The sequence below is a fragment of the Nothoprocta perdicaria genome, unplaced genomic scaffold (genome assembly GCF_003342845.1).
Source record: "Nothoprocta perdicaria isolate Ctin4 unplaced genomic scaffold, notPer1 scaffold_7, whole genome shotgun sequence".
NCBI classification, from domain to species: domain Eukaryota; kingdom Metazoa; phylum Chordata; class Aves; order Tinamiformes; family Tinamidae; genus Nothoprocta; species Nothoprocta perdicaria.
This window is the reverse complement of record NW_020455976.1, coordinates 2,516,756-2,538,190: the sequence shown is the minus strand read 5'-3', so window position 1 is coordinate 2,538,190 and position 21,435 is coordinate 2,516,756. Positions and strand designations below refer to the sequence as shown.

The window sequence follows — 21,435 nt, the reverse complement described above, 5'->3', positions numbered from 1 at the left end:
AGCTGAAATAGGTTAGGGAGCTTGGTAGGAAGTAGAGGAGACACTGGTTGGAGTGTTGTGGGACAGGCTGGAGATGGTAGCGTCTTCAGGTGCCCGTGCAGACATCTATTCCTCTAAAATGCAAGTGTAAAGAAGAAAAGTATGAGTTTCTGGGTGTGCAGGCTGCTGCTATCTAACAGATCACAGTTTATATGAGGTCAGGAGAGATTCTCTTCTTTCCCTCCCATCCCAGCAGGCTTCTAACAAGGCCAAATTTGGGTGGATTTGCACAGAAATGACAGACCTCACAAAGTGCACACGCACCCCCTGCCAACCTTCACGGCTCTGCTCCAAAGCGCAGAAGAACCGGGACTATTGCACCRGAGGCTGCCAGGATGTTTCACAGAGGCAAAACAGCTTCCCTTCCCCCCCTTGGCCTCTCTCTTGAAAATAAATTCAATTCAACGTTTTGGCTGAAATTCTTCCCACCCAGCGAAGTTCTGCTGGACACGGATGGAGCGCTAGGAAAGGCGAACTCCAAGAGTTTATTGGAGTTTAAAAGCAAGCTCTGAAGGATGCTCGCCTCTGTGCTTGGGTACCAACCAACTCTGAGACAGAATTGGTTAAAAGGGGTTAAATATCAGTCTGAAGGCCAGGATTTCCCAAGTGACTGCTAAGCCTTGACTGTCTTAACTTCTGCACACAGAACTTGAGCTGTTCCCTATGCAGGTGCTTCGTTCCCCGTTCCTAAAGCAGGGTTTAAAGTAGTCTGGTATGACAGCTGGGCTGGGTCTTGCCCATGTCCTGTTTGCAACATGGGCACCTCAAATGAGTCCTGCGCCATGCAGGAGCAATGATGTATCTGTATTTCTCAATGGTATCTCCTGTCCTGTGACTGCAGCAGAGCGTGAGGAACTCAAAATGTGTCTTTGGATGATGAAAACACTGAGAAAACCTGAGTTGAGAAGGAAATGGTGCCTGCCTCTTTGGAAAAGGCCACCTAATAGTGGGGGAAGCATCAAGATAAAACCACTTTACTGGCACAAGACTTTCTTTTATTCCTTTCCAAGGCCCCTTAAAAAGGCTACATGTCCCAACGTTTCAGATACGTGGGAGCAATGTTATTGGGGCTGTAAATGAGAAAGATGAAAGACAACTTGTTGGATATCTAGGTAGTGCTACTTGTAAAGCTGAAAAGCTCTGCAGCAAGAACAGCTGCAGTCTGTTTCGGCAAGGAGAAACAGATGACATTTGTTGCTGCACAGATGAATTTGTTGCTGCATTTCTCTTTAAAACTGTCCATGGTGTGCTGAGATCTAATATTACACTGATTTGTTCCTTGTGTAGCTGCAGAGCTTTTGGGTTTTTTTGTATTTTAGTATTGCTTGTGGTAAATTTTTCTAAACTCTTGTCTATACGTTATCAAACACGAGTAATGGAAATATGGATTGAGAAGTCTTTGTAGTTTCCTTCAGTACTGGCCTTTGTCAGAGACTCTCAATCCATGCAGAGCTAATGTTCTCTGCACAGGGTAAAATGCTGTTTCTACAAACGTTTACTTGGGACTTGCCCTGGAAGAGGACTTAAGGTTGTTTACAGGCTAATTTCATGAGAAGTCATTTGTGCAATTACAGTTTGATTGGGCAAAGTGGAGGTTTACATGCTTGTTTTGTACACCAGATATTTGACATAAATTGTTATTGCTGCTTTGGTTTCATGCCCAACGGCCTCAGTTGGAGCTGGGGTAAGACAGGGAAGGATTTTGGGTTTATTCCTAGCAGCGCTACAGCAGCACAGGGGCTGAAGCTCTGCCAAATGAGCCTGTTAAGAGCTCAAAACCCTAACGTAAAAGTAGTGGGTTTTCCTCTTGCTGATCTGATTTAAGGAGCAAGGGAACCTGCTGGGGAGAGAGATCAGGACTAGAGGCAGCAGTGCCTGATCATTGGCCTTGAGCCCCATTTCCTAGTCTAGACTGCTCTTTTTGTAGGCAGTTTTCCAGCTTTGGAAAGASCTTGTTACCTAGGACCATGGCCTGCCATGGCTGGTGTGTTTGTGTTACCCATTCCCATCCTTTGAGCACAGCACGCCCTGCATTACTTCACTGACAGGAGTTGTTGCTTTAGGCTTTTCTATTTTCCTTGTCTTTGCAGCTTATGAAACATCTGCCACTTGCGGCATGAGGCTGCTTTGCAGTGCAGAATGCAGGTGACACAGAGCTGCTTCAGACTCGTGAGGTTTTTCCTCTGCCTCATTTGCGCTCTTCTCTCTATGCTGCAAGGAAATTAGTAAATCATTACTCCTTGCTGGTTGAAGAAAGAGCATGTACTGTCATAAGAGTTGAGAAATGTCATTACTGTCTTTTTTAAATGGAAAAAGCAATGCCAATAGATATAAAAGTGTATGGGGAGGGTGGGATGACCAAGGTTGAAGAGGTGCTGCTGAGAGAGGAAGAGATGTGATAACAGTGGGCAGCCTTTTTTCTGTTGAACATTCAGACAAGCAAAAACAAAAGTCCATGTTGAATTAATGCCTTGCTTGCTGGAACAGGGAGACTTTTTCCAGAAGCAGATCTGACAACGGCGGGTGGAGCAGAGGGGGAGAGGCGAGCGCAGACTGCTGACTGCGAGGAAAGTATTTTGAAAGAAAAATTCTTCTGTGGTTTGGAAGATGTAGGACTGGGGCAGTTGTGTTTTGCTGAGAAATCGTTAATTGACTAATATTTAGYCCAGCTCCATCCCCCTTGGCCACCCCCTGGATTTTCAAAAAAGGCTCGGGGTCACAGCAAGCTGGGGGCACGTAAAAACACCAGCTCAGCAAAGGAAACTGTTTCCTTATTTGGTTGGCTCCTAAAGCGCCGGAGATAACTTACACACTCCTTACGGAGACAGAAAGGAGCCAACCTATAAAATATAGGTGAGGGAAGGGCATGCGAAACTGCTCAGTCCTTGGGAGCAGAAACGTCGGAGCTCTGGCTGTCTGCCTGGGAGTGACGAGCCTGACGCGGCAGGGCTGGAAGCGTGCRTGGCGTTTGAGCCGCCTAAATGCGAGGATCTCCTCCTAAATAGTTTACAGCCTAAACAAAACAAAGGGAATCTGTGCATCAAAGCAGCCTGGGCAAGTGGTTAATTTGTCTTGTACCTTGTGGCTACTGAAAGGGTGGGATTTTTTGCTTGGTRAAGTGGTGCTTATTGGCATTTTGAAAGCCTCTTACATGAGACTGACATTAAGCTTTGGCAAGGTGGGAGGTTGGGATAGGTAAAGCTCACTTTAAGGAAAATTTGAGAGCTTCTGGTCCTTTGAGACCATAAAGGAGGGAGCTTTCTCCCCTCATATAGTTCCTGTGATCCCTTATCATATGAGGCCGAGTGGGAAAAGGAGAGGATTTGGAGAAGCAGGAGATGCAAGGGACCATAGCAGGCAAGAGCAAGCAGCAAGATGTTAAAACAAAACCCAACACCCAGGCTTGGCGATTCAGGTGGGACAACTGAAGTAGGTGAAGCACTTGGTAGGGCTCTTAAGCACTAGATGGATGTGCCTTGGGAAGACTGGAGTGGGCCTGGATGGAGAGCAGAGTCCACCAGAGGTACTTGCAGCAGAGGCTGCAGGGCCAGATCAGAGCTCTGGCAGCAAGGAGCCAACTCGGAGAGCGGGCTGTGAAGATGTTGAGGAATGGAGCTGTTACCTAGGTGATAGACTAGGAGGAATCCGAAATAACCATTGCCCAGGGAATTGAGAAGACAGAGTAAGGAAGATTTGGAAAGCACTGCTGAAGCTCTTTGTTACAACTCCAGCAATAAAAACCCAGGCCTGTTTTCTTTGACCTGACAGTAAGTATAAATCCAGACAGCCAGAGGAGGGACCAAGTTGCCTTCTCGAGACACCTCATAACTTTAATGTGTAGGTTGTGTGAGAGCACATGCAGAACCTGAAGGTTCTGGTTTGATGTGGGGATTGGAGGCAGCCTCTTGATGTCACATTCAATTTCTTGCCCTTTCAGACAGTCAGATGTAATTTAATCAGAAACTCCTAGAGTTTCACTTTAGTTTRAGTTTTTTCTCCTATAGAAATGATGTCTTGAGAGTCACCTGGCTTGGAAAATGCCCTGTCCAGTGCCTTAAATTTCCTTGTGATTCCACTTTTACCAGTAGACAGAAAAATGTAGAAGAAATAAAAGAAAAGCCCTTTTAGCCTTAGGCTGATTATAGGGAGCAATGTGATGGAATGGACACATCTGCTGGCTCTCATATATTACAACTATAATTCCACACAAAAGGAAGAAACGTGAAGCATTATTGTGATTGGTCTGCAATTATCCAAAAGTAAATATCGTTGATGTTAAGTCCTCCTAAATCATAACAAGTTAAATGTAGCATCATTACCTCTCCTACTAGTACATGGATTGCTAGCCATTGAGCAGCTTGAATGAGAACAATTTCAGTACTTCCTAGGCTGACTTCAAAGCTGACCTCTTACTGCTCTCTACCCATTGCCAAGGTGCCTGTAAGTCATCCTCTCAAACTGTAAATCATCTGATTTGTGAGCTTTATTATAAATCCTGTTTGCTCATGGCTGTGGGTTACTAAGCAGCACCTTAAAATAGGTGGGAGAAGCCATGCAGATACTTTTGCATTATCTGTGCCTGATTTTTAGATCGCATCTCATATGGCTTGCCTTGACACTGCTTTCAGCAGTCACAGAAATAAGTCTCTTTCTTCAAAGTTGAGAGGCAGTGCCAGGAGTAGCTTGGCTTAGAACAGAGATTTTGCAGTTTGCTGCTGCCAAAGAAGCCATTTCACCTTCCTCAGCGTCCACTCTTCTCTGCTGGTGCAACTGTGCAGCTCCCCAGTGCTCCACACTGGAGGGCTGACTCGGAGTCACACTAACTGCTCAGGTTAAGCTTCAGCCCTGGTTCATGGCACAGTCACAAACTGTGAGGAGAGACGGAGGGCGTGAGGCTGGCAGAAAGAAGGAAAAGGGAGTTTTCTCTGCTGCAGCACCAACAGAACATTCATGGGAGGGTTTTAAGAGCAGCTTTTTAGCCCTAAAGCTACTTGCATATAGGAAAGGCCGCAGCTGGCAGTCTAGTTACCAGAGTACCTTTATGGTTGAGTTTTAGGTTTTTATTTCCTAAATTTCCTAAAGTTGTGGAGGGGCATTGGATGTCCATGGCTTGTGAAGGTGTGACCCGTAATTCTCAGATACCCCTGGCTTCATATACTAAGCCTGCTGAAAATAGCTGGGTTGCATGTGCCTGGAGCAGCTGCTGCTGTGAAATCATGGACTGTCCCTCCCGTGTTGCAGGGTGATGTCCAGCTCGCTGCTGGAGTGACTGCAGCAATGTGGTGTGCAGCTGTGCGGGATGCCAGAGCGGGTTTCTAGCTCGGATTTAATTTTTTTGTTGTTGCAGCAACTTGTGGACTGAGCGCTGAGCTTCCAGGGTGCATGCGAGGCCTGCGTAGAGCTGCCAGGAATGTTGCGTGGGTGGTGTGGGCTGGGTAGTCCAAACAGTGCAGAAATTCTTGTTTTAAATAGTGCGTGTGTGTCTGGAGGAGAGAATGCCACATGGTGATGCTTTCCTTCCAGGCTAACTGGGTTGCAGTTGGGCAACACATGATGTCACTGGCTTGCAGGGTGGCTCTTTGCCAAGCAGGCGTCGCTTCCTTGTGTGCCKTGGTTCAGTTGACTAGTGCCCTTGAATTCCCAACTCTGGTACCTCACTCAGGTCAACAGGAGAGGTATCTTGAACCCCCAAATCGGAGGTAAAGAAATAAGTTGTGTTAATTAGGCTATTGGGAGAGCTCTGGTACGTAGCACAAAGAACAGATCTCTTCCRTTTCAGATGATCTGGAGCAGGATTCTCATCCTGTTATTTTCCAACCACAGCCTTTCAGCCAGTGGAGTTGTTCAGAATCACATAGCCGAGTCTGTCCTGCCCACTTGACCTCAGCAATGAGGCCGGTGCAGTGGGACCTGCAGCTGGGGAATACACCTTACATTTCTGCTTGCATTTCCTGACAGTGACTGTGAAGTCACTTGACGAATTGCAAATAAGCATTTCTTTATTCTCTGCAGATCTGAGCATGCAGCTCGGGTGGGTAGGTCTTGTGGGGTGGCTCACTGGTTTGAGTGCTATCCCCCTGCCTGTAATAGTATCGAAACAAACAGCACGATGGCTGAGAACTGTCATTGTTACTCAGTGCATTGTCTTTCTCCTGCCTGATGCTCTGCCAGTTCTCTCCTCAAGCCATTTATCTGTGTTAAGTCTTTCCAGTAACTTTATATATCCATCACGAAATGTCAGGTATCTCTTAAAGACTTTTGAATAATAATCTGATATGTCAGATGTTACATCAGGCCTCTGAAGTGACATGTCCGATAGAAGCTTCACTGCTCGTTCCAGCAAGTGGGGATTTATACGTAACATCCTCTGGCTAGAGATCATCTTTGGGAAGCAAACCAGGACTGCACTTGAGTTTCAGTGGGGCCCCTATCTCCAGAATACTGAGTTACAGACCTCGTGTGTGTTTGTGGTATCCCCGGCACTGCTGAAAGAAACCAAACGTGTGTAATCTTGGAAATGGCTCTCATTTTTGCTGTGAAAGCACTGTGCAAGGGGAAATTTTAATGGTGGCTTCCTGTTTTTGATCTGTAGGCTTAAAAATAGAACTACTAAACAAAAACATCACAGGATTCTTTTCTAAATTTTGAACTTATTCGTGATTGCCTTGTTTCACAGAAATTCTTTTTCCCCTTCTCTYCCCTCTCCTCTTCCCCTTAGGTCTCTTCTTCCCTCTTGTAAGGAGGAATCATCTCTTTCAAGCAGGGCTGAAGAGCTAATCGTGGCTTTGCTTCTGGACCACCTAGGACAGTGACAGCTCAGTAAAGCCTCTTGGGCTCACCTGCATGTCCCCTGCTGTCATGACACTTGGGTGGGGATGTTCCTATTTGGTGTTCCTAGAACCAGCCTGTGTCTCTGGGCATTACCCAGCATGTCAGAGTGAGACCAGGAGACAGCAGCAAGAAGCCAAGGAGCAGCCTCAATGCTGGAGGCTCCTGAGGGCAGCCCTGCAGAGCCTTTCTCCAGGAAACCTGCAGGAAGCTCAGCAGAGGAGCTGCAGCTCCCCAGCACAGGATGGTTCTTTTCTGGGCAGCTAATTGTTGCTTTTTTCAGTGTATGTGGCAGCTAGTTCTGTCCTTACCAGCCCACTGAAGCCAAGTGTTGGTCTAGGTCCTTCAAGGGATAAATCTTTGCTTTTTTTGCCTTTGAAACTGGAGTAGAAGGTCCTGGAGTAGATATCAGGTAGAGCAGGAGTGCCCATGACCAGAGCTGCAAGCACAGAAGTTATGGTTACAGCAGTAGCCAGCTTCTTTGCATGGGTCTGTGCTTTTCCCAGCAGCACTGACATATGTGGAGGATAGAGACAGTGATTTGCGTGGATAGAGACAGGGATCTGATATCTGGAATGCGACTGAATTCCAGGCTGCAAAGAGCCTGGAACCCCAAACTTTGGCTTCCTATGAAAGATCAGACCTGGAAGCACTGGCAGAGGCTGATGGATGCCCACTGTGGTCTCAGTGCAAGGTCTCACCCCCAAGAAATTCTGTGGCAGCAGAAGTTTGGAAAGTTGTGTGCAACTTGCCCATGAGCTCTGTCCTCCCAGAAGGTACCAGGCCGTGGTCCCGCAGTGGGGCTGCTTTGCCCAGCAAGAGCAGTTGGAGTTGGCTGAAGAAGGATCCTTTCTGCAGAGGGCACTGCTGTTCACATGGAGGGGAGAAAAAAAGATAAACAAACTTCTCTTGTAGCTGCAGCGGCAAGAGTGAACTCGATAGCCTGGGYTATAAAGGGGCTCTGGAATGTGGGAGAGACAAAGCAGAGCCTTCTTCCAAAGCTCAGCAGCAAACACATGGTTTAGCTCTTTATTATTGTCCCAGAGAAGTCCCTGGAGGCTCCCCGAGGCCGAGCGTTTCTGGGACAGGGCTGCAGCTCCGGGTACCTGCACTTTCTCTTGGCCATGCTGTCTTGGGGAGGAGTTCAAGCTGCCTTGGGATCTTCTGCTGTTCAGCTTAATGCTTGGGCTTTTCCAGGTGGTGGAAACAAGATATTTAACTCCTTCAGCAGCAGTCAATTTAAATAAAGAAAAAAAGAGTCTGCCTTGACTCTGCAGAGCAGAAACCAAGCGAGCAGAGCTGCCTTGTGGCTTTGAAGCCAGGTTTCGTTAGCTGTGTCAGCAGTCACCAGACCCAGTTTTGTATCAAAAATTCTGTTGGGAAAGTGTTGTGTCCTGATGGTGCTAATTAGAAACGAGCTGGAATTCCTTAGCAGTAGTAAAGCAGCCTCTTGTTGGGGCGCTGGAGAGATGTTATTCCTTGAAGAGGCAAAGGTCTCAACAGATTTTACTCCCTCAGAGTGAAAAGGATCCAAGTGAGACCCGTCAAGAGAAGTTGGCTTCAWATATATAGTTTTGCTGAACTTGTTGCTATCAGATGCTTTGCCAACTTTTTTTCCTTTCTTTTTGAGGTAGCATTTCTTACTGAACCTCRGCAATGCTTTTCTTTAAAGTTTCCGTGCTTTACCTAGCAACAAAATGCAACTGAACCACAAAACCAAACATATGGTTCAGTGTGCATTGCTCTCCAGAACAGCATTTGTCTTGAACTGCTGCAATGTTTGAGCCCCTTTGTTTGGCAGCAATTGGGAACACTGGATTTGCTTAACTTYTTGCTCATTCCCTATTTGTACCCTGCCATGCCTTGTTGGGACTGGCAGCAGTCAGTGTGCTAGGTGGGCCCGTTTGGGTGGACTTTATTGCTTGTTCACTGCCTTTTATGCAGCCACAGCAGCTTGTACAGCTCTGTGACTAGAGCTTRGGTTAGCAGCACTTTGTGTGCCTGCTGCTGCAGAGCAGGAGGCTGCCAGGTCGCACTGCCCGTGCCTCCAGCTAACGGATGAAGAGGTTGACCTTGAGTGTGATGGAGACAGCAGTAAATGGCTCCTTGTGGGTAAGGAAGATGCTAGGAAAATGTCTGTTTTCTCTGCTCCTTGGCTTCCCCTCCACAAGTCTGCTCACCTCTGCCTGGCTTGGAAGGGGATAACTGCTAGAGATGAGTAGGGATGCCCCATTTCTGGCTCAAGCATCAAGCTCGAGGTCTAGCCTGTGCTTTTGAGGTATGTCTTGGTATTGCCRCCTGTGTGGCTCCCTGGAGCGAGAGCTAATGAATGCCTGTTTGCAAAACACTTCAACCCACGGACACAAGGTGCTATACAGTCTCGCATTAAACGCAAAGCCTTCTCTTCATGCCTTTAAGCGCTGCTTCGAGCTTGTCTCCGCAGACCCGCTCTGCGTGGCGGGCSGGGGAAGCCGGGTCTGCGCGGGGACGCGGGGCGCGCGTTCCAGCGCCGCGGCGCTCGGCACGGCCGCGTGCGCGATCGCAGGGGCCGGCTGGCCGCAGCTCCCGCGGGGACACCGCGCTCGCCTGGCAGCCCGCTCCAAGCTGCCGAGCTCCAGTGCGGGAGTGGAGAGCAGCTTCAAATCCCCTCTGACCCGCTGGAGGGAGCTGCCCGGGTTGGGGGGAATCTCGGGGGACCCTGTGTCATTATTGGCAGGGAAAGGCGCTGATTATCAGCAGCAGGGTAGCGGCAAGGGGCTGATTATCTGTCCTGCCGTCAGCACAAATAACCCGCGGCCCCCGAGCGGGGCTCCGCCTTTGGTAATGGCTCCACGTAATCACGGCCCAACGGCTTAAAAAGCGAGCAGAAGAGAAAAACAGCTGGACTGACTCTGACCCTAACCTATGTTGCCTTTTCTCCCCTCGCTAGAAGAGAAATATGTCACTATCCAGCCGTACGCCAGCCAGGGGAAGGATGAGATTGGGTTCGAGAAAGGGGTCACCGTGGAGGTCATCCAAAAGAACCTGGAAGGATGGTGGTACATAAGGTAAAAGCGCCGCGCGGCCGGGCTGCTGCAGAGCCTGTCACTGTGACATGTTTCTGATAATTCGCTTCATGTTCACGTTTAAAATTTGCTTCGTGTTCACGTTTAACTTGCGTTTCCTTGCCCAGCTGCAGAATTATCCATAAGGCATCTTGAAGAAATGTAAAGAAAAGGCTGAGACAGTGTGATGGCGATTGAAGTAGCCTTGCAGCATCTGCAAAAGCTGTGGGCTGTTGCAGTGGGGAAATGCCTTAACTTGGAGGTTTTCCTTCCTTCAAGTTAAAAGCCCACGTTTCAGTTGAGAACTGCGGGTCCTAACAAGGATTTCTGTTGTGCATAACTTCAAAGTGTTTCCAGCATAAGAGTTTGTTTCTGTAACACATTTGAATCTATTTATAGCAATGTTGAGAGGCTGGCTGTGGTCTGCTGAGCTGTGTGGGGCAGGTGATGCTATTTTCAGGGATAAAAGATCAATTTGCTACCTTAGCCTTTCTTTTCCAAACCTCCTGATGGCCTCARCTAACTTGTTTCATCTTGCGCATCCAGCTCAAGCATCCAGGTGTGTCCAGAGAATGTATTCCCAGGGCAGGTGAAATTACTGCATATGTAACTTATTAGTTATCAGTTAGTCATTAGGGGCTCCAGTCAGATGAGACCTGTGAGTCAAATCTACTTTTTCAAATGCTTTTGGGAGAACTTAGCTTAGGTGTGTCCCAGGTAAGACATCAGGACACTGATAACACGAGGTGTCAGGATGAGCTGCTGAACAATTCCCTGTTCAGATTCTCACATTGTTTCTAAGTTTTAGTGCCTCTGCCGTGACTCCCCTTGCTTTGTGTCGCACGCATCACTTGCATGCGTGGGACTGCTGTGCTGGGTCATCTCACTTCTCTTCAAGGAAGATGTGATACAGCACCTTAAAAAGGACATTTGCTTTTTTCAGGCAGCCTAAAATATCTCATCTAGTTGCCTTTTTTTTCACCAGGAATGTCTTCATAAGTGGTGATTTTCCCCTTTCCCTCCCTAACTTGCTTTTGTTTGAGCCTTGCCTGATTTATCAGCTATGAATGAAGGCTATGAAAGTGCTGACTGTAGCAATGTTGTTGTTTTTCTTGATGTCTTGTACTTAAAAATATGTGTTCTGTTGGATTTTTTGTTGTTGTTGTTTTCCTTTTTTTCTAATGCTCCCTTAAGGGGAGGAGGTTAATAGTAGAGCCAGGAAGGCACTCCAGATAGGAGGAACCCAAAATGCCTGGGTTTGGTCAGGTCACATTTTTTTCTCCTTTAATCATTCACAGAAGTTAAATCCAAAGCTGCAGGCAGAAGAACTAAGAGTGCATAAGCTTTGAGGGGAGGACGGCCTTGAGTTTACTCTGAAATTCCTTTCCTTCTGAAATACAGCTTTAATTCTGCTTTAGGTTCCCCCTCATCATATTAACAGCTCYACCATAAGCAGATTTTTTCCCCCTCCACTTTTTTTTTCTGCACACATTCCTTTTGGCCAACCCAAAGTGCTCATTTTTCTAAGAATAGCAAGCGTGTGCATGTGAAGCTTTATAGCAGCAGCAGCAGCAGCTCGTTCTGGCGTTGGGCATCACTTGCTGCAGCAGCTTAATTGCTCCTCCACGCAAGTCACCACGGAGGACATCGGAGGCCAGAGGCTCCACGGGGAGGTCGGCGAGGGAGGCAGGAGCCCAAGGCGCCCTTGGGGCCATCACATTGAGCTGGGCAGCTCTGGGTTTTGCTGTGAGCAGGGTCAGACCTCACTGGGTGCTCACGTCCCCAGCGCTCTGGGCGTCAGCTGTGTGCAGGAAAAGCCTCTGCTGCTCTGGGGCAGCGCCTTGCAAGCTTGYTAGAGGATTAATGTGCTTGCAGAAGTACCTTTTTCTGCAGGTAATACCACTAAAAACAGTGGCAGGGTGATCCCTCCCCAAGAAGCTGGTCCTTCACAGCCCATATAGTTGATCTCAAGCTTTTCATACAGTTTATTATGCTTACATTGCTACAAGTGCTGCTGAGTACTGCTCAGAAGATGGTTTCTCATCCCGCATCCCGCTCTGGAAAAAAAAAAAAAAAAAAAAAACCAAAGCCAGTTGCTCGAGATGGAATCCACCTTAAAGGCATTAGCCTGTTCCACCTTAAGCATGTAATTTCCCCAAATTCCTGGCCATGTGCTGATCCTCATTTCCTGTCCTTCTTTTTCTTTTTTTCTTCTTTTTTTCTTCTCCTCCCCCCTCCCCATTTGCTTCCCTCTGGAGTGATTCCAGTGCTCTGGAGCTGGAAAGCAGATGTGACTCTCATACTCAGACTCACAGAGGCACTTTTGACTTTTTTTCTAAACATTCCTATGGTTTGAATCCATTTTTTCCTTCATGTAATATTAACAGGGAGGGTTTTGGAATCAACRGTGGAGCCAAATCATTGCACTAAACTCTGTACTACTCCAAGCCCATTGTAGTGGAAGCTACAGTTAATATCAGTGCCCTTCTCTTTTTGCTCTCTGCATGGTATGTTTTTTTAAGAAGCATTTGGACTTCAGGGCTGGCTTCTAGGATCCTTGCTTTGAGTTAGTGGATCTATGCACTTCCCTGTGGGTTCACCATGCATTTAACCAGCTGCTATGGCTATTCATTATTTGCATCTTCCTTTGTACCAGTTCCTGTCACTGGAGGTCATCTCATGGTGCCTGACCAGCCTCGCAGGCAAGGGGAGGACTAATGTGCTAATGGGACTTGTTATTTGCCTGCTGCTGCTTTTTGTGATTTGTCACCAGCCTGAGCCCATGGCTGGATGCAGCTGAGGTGGTGTTGGGTGAACTGCAATGAGGAGGGAGCTGGGATAAGGTTTGCAGTATCTACTGTAGCTTGTGAAGGTATCACAGAATGTTCAAGGTTGGAAGGGACCTCTAGAGATTATCTAGTCCAACCTTCCTGTTCAAGTAGGGACACCCAGARCACATGGCACAGAGTGGTGTCCAGGCAGGTTTTGAAGATCTCCAGAGAAGGAGGCTCCACAACYTCCCTGGGCAGCCTGTGCCAGGGCTCTGTCACCCTCACAGTAAAGAAGTTCCTCCTCATCTGGAGATGGAACTGCCTGTGTTTCAACTTACGTTTCAACATCCCTGCAGTGAGGRATGGCTTGTACTGAGGCCTGCTTTCAGTTTGGAGTGCATGCTGTAGTTCTCTGTTCTCCTTTTTTGATAGGACTTGCTGTATGGTGCTGGGTAAACATGTATCTTGTCACAGTTCAAGTGCAAGATGTGTGCATTCCCTCTCTGGGTTGTTACCACAAAACTCAGTCTTGCACAGGGATTTCCAGCACAGGCTGGTTCAGGGAGCAGAGCCTCAAAGGGGACGGAGCTAGGTAGATGCAAAGCACTGGGATCTATCGGACGTCAGCTAAGTCGCTGCCATCTTGCTACTGTGTGGGATTGTTCTGGTAGTTCGTGCTGCAAACCTACCTTGGAGGTGTTTGGGTGCTTTTCTTTGAGTGCAGGCTCCTTGAAGCCTTGATGCTAAGCTGTCTGAATTTGGGACATCACATACCCCTGCTTTCATGTGTGGTAGGGTAGATCTTCAGGGAGAAGCAGTGTCTGATCTAGACTGGCAGGAAGGGAAGGACAAACTTCTGGGCACACGGGTCCTTGTGCTGTTCCTGAAAGCACTAACTTTCATTCAGGCAGACTCTGACAAAGTTTAGGGAAGCACCACTACATCATATTGTTGATTTTTCTCCATAAAGGTCTGTTTTGGCAAGGTGGACGAGCCCAGGATGTGCCCTGCAGAACACAGCTGATCTGAGAAGCTAAGCATTTACATGACCAAGGTGTTTTCTGATAGAGAATCGGAGAATGATTTAACATTCTCCTCCCCCCACACACATACGCTTACCCCCAAACTCTTTCATCTGCTGTCTAACGAGTTTCCATTTTCATTAAAAAGCCTAAGAGCCCTATGGGTTTAACCTTTGTATTTCCTGCAGGCTTCCTGAGCACCAGGAATTTAACGGTGCCTGCTTTCCCACTTACTGTTTGAGCACCTGCCTGGGGTATCTTGAGAGATTAAAGGGAGAGAGGTCTCAGTGACTCACTCTGTAGCTAGTTAGGGTTTCATTAAGGAAAGCAGAGTTCATCCGTGTGGCCTTCCCTGGAGTCTGATTGTAATCTGAAATCCCTGCTGAGGTGTTAGGAATGGCAGGAGTTAGAAAAACCATCGTCCCCAAAGCCCAGTGGTGGAAAAGAATGATTTCAGCTTGAAGTACAGTAAGCGCCRTTGGTTTGTGCTCTGGGAACGCTTGCTGGATTCAGGTATCTGYTTGCATTTCCCAGTTTATTTCTTCAAATGGCTCCTAGCTTGTTCGGGAAAATGAATCTCCATCAAGGCTGTTTTTCTTTAGTCACGTAGTTACTTGACTTGCACTGACAGAGTAAGCTGCAATGGGGTGTTTTYGTTTGGGGTTTCTGAGTCCTGAGTTAAGTCCTTAGAAAAGCCAGTCTTACTGGGCTGGTGGTGATGGGAAGAGGGGCAGAGGCTGTWATAGTTGTGGGAGGGAGGGTTTCACCTGTCCTTCAGCCCTTTTSCATTACGAGTTGCACCTAGAATGGATTAAAATTCCTCACTCATTGGTTTGCCTTTTTTTGCTGTATAGGAAACACTGAGTCTGTCCTAGACAATATAAATGTGTCTTGAAACCAGCTGATGAAAAAGTAGCTTTATTCCTTATCTGAAGAGACTCCTTTTGGTCAGAAGCAGCATCTCCCTTTTTACAGTGGTCAGTTGTTTACCGCCAGCTGAGCGGACAGAGATACCTAATCAACAGGTAACAAATGAACAGAGACCACAATAGCTTATCTGAGAATTGCAAGTTTAATGCAAAACTCCAGCGTTTTTGCCTTGACTGTACCTGGAATGGGTGACAGGGCTGTGTTTGTGACAATATTTCCTTTATTTTATTTGCAGGTATCTGGGCAAAGAGGGCTGGGCCCCAGCTTCATATCTGAAGAAGGCTAAGGATGACCTTCCATCTAGGAAAAAGAACTTAACTGGGCCCGTGGAAATCATAGGAAACATTATGGAGATCAGTAACCTGCTGAACAAGAAATCATCGACCGACAAGGAAACCCAAGCAGAAAATGAGACCTCGGAATCCCACATCACCAAGAAGGAAATCAGCTTGCCCATCCTGTGCAACGACTCCAATGGCAATGCCATGATGACCCCAGACAAGCAGGCCTCCAAACTGGCCCAGGGCTCCCCAGCCATAGCAAGGATAGCACCACAAAGAGCTCAAATAAGTAAGGCAGTAAGAAGCTTGGGTTTCCACTGGTTTCAGTGGTGTTTCCTCTCTGCCTTTTGTAGGTGGTGAGTCAGCTAAATGTGTTGTGGTCTTGCAGATGAGGCTGCACGAGCAGATCTTTGTGCTGTGGATCTGCAGGGACTCCAGGACACAKCCTTTTACCAGCAGCAATAAATGTGCTTGCTTTGTGCAAGGGCTGYTGGTATATCTTAGCTGGTATGCAGTTACTTAATATGTTTAGCTTTCTTTTTTTTTCTAGAGGAGTGTATTGTAGCTTTTGAATACTCTAGCATGTGCCCCTTCAATAATGCAGATAATGTGGCAGTGTGAGTCAAGGAGACCTCCTGTGCCTTTTCTTACCTTGGTTTTGCTGTTTCCAAAGCAARTTGCTGTAATGTGCAGTTTTACTATTTCATATGAAAAATACAGATTTTCCAAGTATCTTTGGTCCTTGTAAGAATGGCAAGATGCTGTGACAGAAGATGGTATGAGTGTTATTAATTCAGTGGATTATTTTTATTGCTGGGGGTGGAAAAACTAAACACTAAGCAAATTCCTGGCTGGCCAATCTCCAGTGGAGCCGGTCAGTTCCAGCAGAAAATATAATCTGCTACTTTCTGGCAATGATTTCCTCTTAAACTTCTTAAATTTGCTGAGRTGAATAGCAAATTTATCTTGGTATCTCTAACATTCCCTCATATTTTCCTATATTGTTTCAGAGATGCTTCAAATATTGCAAATACTGATTTCTAATACTCTCAAGCTGTATAACACAGTAGGGAGCTCTTGAAGAATGTGTTTAGCAGTACTTACAAGCCTAAATAAACTTTCTCCTCTTCCTGCTCAGGTTCTCCAAATTTAAGAACAAGGCCGCCCCCACGAAGAGAATCCAGTCTGGTTTGTATTCTTTTTTGATATATAGAAGCAGTGGGATAGATGTGCTGGTGTGTTTTTAGTGGACTGCCTATAGCTTCACAAGAGGGAGGGTATCTGAGAGGTGCTTTATTTGCATAGCTATTCATTTCATTATTTACATACTGAACAGGCCTCTGAACATGCTGATGTTAATTGAGGAATTTCCATTTTTGAAAAGGTTGCCCCCAATTAGGCAAGTGTTGAACTGTTCTTAAATCCSTCCCTTCTCTCAGGTAAAGCTATGATGCTTTGTTGTGCTTGAAGCTGGAAGTCACTTCAGTGACTTTCAGTGCTACTGAAGAAGGTATTTTGAGGTAATGGGATTCRTATGGTCCATTAAGCAATCAAATTTAATTATAAGAAGCCTTTGCAGGTGAGGATGTCTGAGTGTTAAACTGGTGTCACCTGGCAGCTTTGTGCCTGTCCCTCTCCCCTATAGTGGCATAAAAACTGAATTTTTCTCTTATAAAAATTTAGTTTTAGAAAGGGAGAACAGGTGGTGAGTTGTAGTTGTATCTGTGTTGTCTGAGATGTCTCTTAATGAGATGAATAACATGCTGATATTTTCTTCCCATTACACTTTATTTTCTATTAAATTTTGTTTTGACAAGACTACGAAATTTAATTCCATGTGAAAAATAGCAGTGATAATATATATATGAAACCCTGAAATTGTCTGCTGTTTCCAATTATCTTCATTTAATCCAAACCATCCTATAATCTGAAGGCATTTTATTATACTGCATCTTATGCTGTATTTCAGCATTTATAGTGCTGAAACATCTAATTAAAACATTGTTAGACATGGTTCCTAAGATGCAGTGATGCATTTCCTGCAAAATGCCACATGCTGTGCATGATGAAACACAGCTTGCTAGCTGCACTGAGGATATCTCAGAAACCAGAGAACGTGTGAATAAAGACCAGCGTGTCCTTTTTCTTCCCCTTACTGATGGCTTTAGGATCATCTTCTGCCTCTTGCTGTTCTTTGCCCATCTCTTGCAGGCCTAACCTGCATYTATGAGATCCTGAGATGTGACGCACGTCATGCACTGAGCGGTGAGGCTCAGGCTGTGCAGCTTCACCATCCTCTAGTCAWCATGTAGAGAAGCACTGTGATTATCTAGAAGGCTTTGGATAGCAACATTCTTGAAGGGGCTCTCATTGCAGTTATTACTTTAAAAGTAGTTGGAGTAAATTCTGAAAGTAGTTGTAATAAATTCTGAAAGGCATAATCAAAAAGGCTTAATGGAAGAGCATCCATCTCAGAGCAGTGTGGTGTGCYGCCAGAATGGTTTCAAGTCTCCTGTGTTGGGGCTGAGCAGAGGTTCTGGTTTGCCCTCRAGCTCTTCCCTTTCCACTCTCAMCTCAGCTGAAAAGTGTTACAGGRTTCTCTGATATCCCTKTATTTCTTACTGCAGATAGGTCATRCCACTAAAGAATTCAGGTTATTTAAAGTCCAGGGCTGAATGAAGAGCAATAGTTCATTAGCACTGCATGTTAAAAGACTATCAGGGAATGGGCAAAATGTTAGCACGGGCTTGGTGCAACTCCATTTAGTATGRCTGCAACAAGCCATCCAGAATTGAGTCCTTCTGTGCAAAATATCAGGCTAAATGGACTGTTATTGTGGCTGGAATGGCAATGTGCATTTTATGGCCTATCAGTAAAAGTTTTACTGTTCAGGTAAAGATTATCACAGCTTTAATAGCTAGTGAAGGGGTTAAGAACAGAGTGTAGTTTGAAAGGCCAGCTCTCTTGTGGCCATCTCTGCCCCTCAGCTGCTGCTCTAGAGAATTGGGAAGCTGTCATTAAGAAGTAGCATAGGAAGAAGGAAGCGCTTTAGTGAGTAACACTTGCAAAGGCAAACGCTTTTTCATACTGATGCCATTCACCCCATATGTATTTTTATATATAAATATATGTATGTCACTGCTAACTGGACAAAACTACTTGTGCTGTAGGGTTTTCAGTTGCCCAAACCRCCCGAGCCGCCCTCTGTGGAAGTGGAATACTACACTATTGCGGAGTTCCAGTCTTGTATCTCGGATGGGATAAGCTTTCGTGGAGGACAGAAAGCAGAGGTGAGCCCTGGCCACGCAGCTGGGAAAATAATATTGCAGAGGACTGGCTGGAAAACAGAGTGGGGTGAAAAGCAGTTGGTTAAGACTTCTGCCTAACGTGTTGCTTGTCATCAACTAGGTTATAGAAAAGAATTCTGGTGGCTGGTGGTATGTGCAGATTGGAGAAAAGGAAGGATGGGCACCAGCATCTTACATTGACAAGAGGAAGAAGCCAAATTTAAATAGAAGAACCAGTACCTTAACACGTCCGAAGGTCCCTCCCCCAGCTCCTCCCAGTAAGCCAAAAGACACTGAAGAAGGGACAGCTCCTGGAACTGGTTCTTCAGGGGAAGCCCAGGACTCTCCCCACAAGCTGAAATACGAAGAACCTGAGTATGATGTACCTGCTTTTGGCTTTGACTCGGAATGTGATGCGAGTGAAAGCCACCGTGAAGACAGCGCTCCTGAAAAACGACTGTTTCAGCCGCTCAAGCCCTCTCCTGTGTCATCGCTGCAGAAAACAAAATTCAAAGTTGGAGAGTCTTCGGAGGATGTTGCCCATGAAGAAGAGACCATCTATGAGAATGAGGGATTCAGGCGTTATGTGGAAGATGCTTTGTCCAACAAGGAATCCAGTGGAGACTCCGACTCCCAGAAAAGCTCTTCTCTGTCCTCGATTCGAAGGAACTCTCCCTGTTCCAGCTCTCCTAAAACATCTCTTGTGAAGCCCAAGACTGACAAAAATATCCACCCTGATCTTGGAAAATGTCACTACTCCAGGAACGAGGAGACAAAGCCAAGGTCAGCTTCAGATGTGGGCTTACGTAGCATGCCGAGAACAGGTGGTGTGAAGAAAGAGCCAGCGCAGAGCCCCTCCATTAGAGCRAAGCCAATTGTTAGGCCCAAACCCTTCCTGAACAAGGCAGAGTCTCAGAGCCAGGAAAAAATGGATATCAGCACTTTAAGACGTCAGCTGAGGCCAACTGGGCAACTCAGAGGTGGACTTAAAGGTTCAAGAAGTGAAGAGTCTGAGAGCCCCCCATACACCGCTTCTGAGAACCAAGAAGATCCTGTTAGGAGGAGCTCGGCTGATCTCATTACGGCTCCATCCCGTGGCATTTTCTGCTCCAGCCATCAGGCCAAAACTGAGCAAGAAAATGATTCCAGATGTTTCTACGTGACCACTGACTCATACCAAAAGGTACAGGATTCTGAAATCTGCTTCCCAGCAGGAGTAGAAGTAGAAGTACTGGAGAAGCAAGCCAGTGGGTGGTGGTACCTGAAATACGGAGATGCGGAAGGCTGGGCTCCTTCCCATTATCTGGCTCTTGCTGATAATCGAGAAACCACAGCGACGGACACGGATGCCTCGCTTTCCAAGAACAGGAAAAATGAAAACAAGTCAAACAGTTTAGAGAAGATAGAGAAGAGAGTGCAGGCTTTGAACACCATCAACCAAAGCAAACGTGCAACACCACCCATCCCAAGCAAACCTCCTGGTGGTTTTTCAAAAACGTCAGGGCCAGTCAAAATGAGAAATGGTGTSAGGCAGCTTGCTGTCCGGCCACAGTCAGTGTTTGTGTCTCCACCACCTAAGGAAAACAACCTGTCATGCTCTTTACGCAGAAACGAGTCCTTAACATCTACGGACCATCTGAGGAACGTCCGACGGAATTCCTCCTTCAGCAACGCGCGGTCGCAGCTGGGTGACTCCAAGGGAAAGCAGGCGGAGAGGTCTGGCACAGARGGCTTGGAAACCACCTCCAACCTCCCCACCCAGAGGAATGGCATCCCCGTGTCCACTGTCAGGCCCAAACCCATTGAGAAATCCCAGTTCATCCACAACAATCTCAAAGACATCTATGTTTCCATTGCAGACTATGAAGGGGATGAAGAGACTGCGGGCTTTCAGGAGGGTGTCTGCATGGAGGTCCTGGAAAGGAACCCAAATGGCTGGTGGTACTGCCAGATCATGAATGGGGTGAAACCATTCAAAGGCTGGGTGCCCTCAAATTATTTGGAGAAAAAGAACTAATGTTGCAATGTCTCTAACCTCCCTAATTTATACTGTTCCTGCTGTGTACACGTGGAAAAAAAAATTGCTACACAAAAAGATATTTCCCTGTGCCCAAATTTGTACAAAGGGACAAAGGAGTCTGTCTATGCTGCGGAGAAGTCTGCCGTGTTCTGGAGAGGTCTGTGGGCTTAAGGTGTTATAAGCAACCGTGAGGAAGATGCAGCACAGTCAAATGCCTCTTTGTGAAGTTGTTAATAATCTTGTATGTGTAACAGGGTATGACATCCCATCTCTCCCGTTATTGATAGGAAACCAAATGTGTGCCTTTGTGAGAGAAATACAGATGCATCTACTTGAGGAGTTCAGTGCCAAACTCTCATGTTCTACAGTCTTGGCTCCCCTTCTCCTCGTTCTTGTCCACACATGGAATACCCAAGAGTTTTGGATGTGTTTCCACAACTTGCGAGCAGTAAGAAGCAAATGGAAATTGTGTTTTGAAAYGCAGAGGGACTCTAACTCCGTGGAGAAGCCCACTTTCCTCTTCTCAGCAGTTGCTCGGTCCAGAGTTGGAGCCTTTTCATCGTGGAGAGATTTGGCCTCTGACTTCACTTGTGTTTTGTTACTGCTTGCTCCTCGGAAATGGCCATCAGGTGGTGTTTGGGCTCTTTTTTTGTTTCCTTTTGTTCTCTGTCTAGCTCTTTGAGTTGGGATTTTCAGGTGTACAAGGGCAGTGATGCCCACAGGTGCTTGTACAAAACAAACCCACAAACCCCATGCTTAAGCATGTTCATCACTTTATTGGCTCTGTGTTTAGTTCTGGGTCTGACGCCTGCCAGGAGATCTCAGTTAATTTTCTTTGCGGAATGAGGTTTCTCAAAAGGATCATAATATCAAAATTTACAAAACTCCCTTAAGACACTGAAGACAAGAGAGCTGTCAAATGTGTCAATTCCGTTCTTGCAGTCTGGTCCAAATCCAAGCATGCCGACTGCTGGCAGGGCCCACAAAAGTGTTAGTCAGAGATAGCCGTAACCTTCTGCAACATCAGTGTTTACAAAGAGGGAGGAAAAAAAGCCATCAAACTTGGTCTGCACAGCCTAATTTGTATATTTTTGGGGAATTGTTTTTCTGTGTTGTGTTTTTTGTCTTTTTGTGCATTCTGGGTTTACTTTAATTTTATTTTTTTTGTCTTGGTTTACCAGAAGAGACTTAAAACTGAAGCAGAAGCCAAATG

General features: G+C 46.4%; 1 protein-coding gene across 2 annotated transcripts in view; it reads left to right on the top strand.

The window, feature by feature from the left end:
* SH3PXD2A (SH3 and PX domains 2A) overlaps positions 1-21,136 on the top strand; it is a 218,978-nt gene extending 197,842 nt beyond the window's left edge. For both annotated transcript variants that reach the window (XM_026050650.1, XM_026050651.1), the window contains 5 exons: positions 9,797-9,914; positions 14,870-15,204; positions 16,054-16,103; positions 18,086-18,205; positions 18,324-21,136. In XM_026050650.1, coding sequence (XP_025906435.1) covers positions 9,797-9,914; positions 14,870-15,204; positions 16,054-16,103; positions 18,086-18,205; positions 18,324-20,219 — 2,519 coding nt within the window. In that variant the 3' untranslated portion in view covers positions 20,220-21,136. The remainder of the gene's footprint in view (positions 1-9,796; positions 9,915-14,869; positions 15,205-16,053; positions 16,104-18,085; positions 18,206-18,323) is intronic.
* The last annotated feature ends 299 nt before the right edge of the window (positions 21,137-21,435 follow it).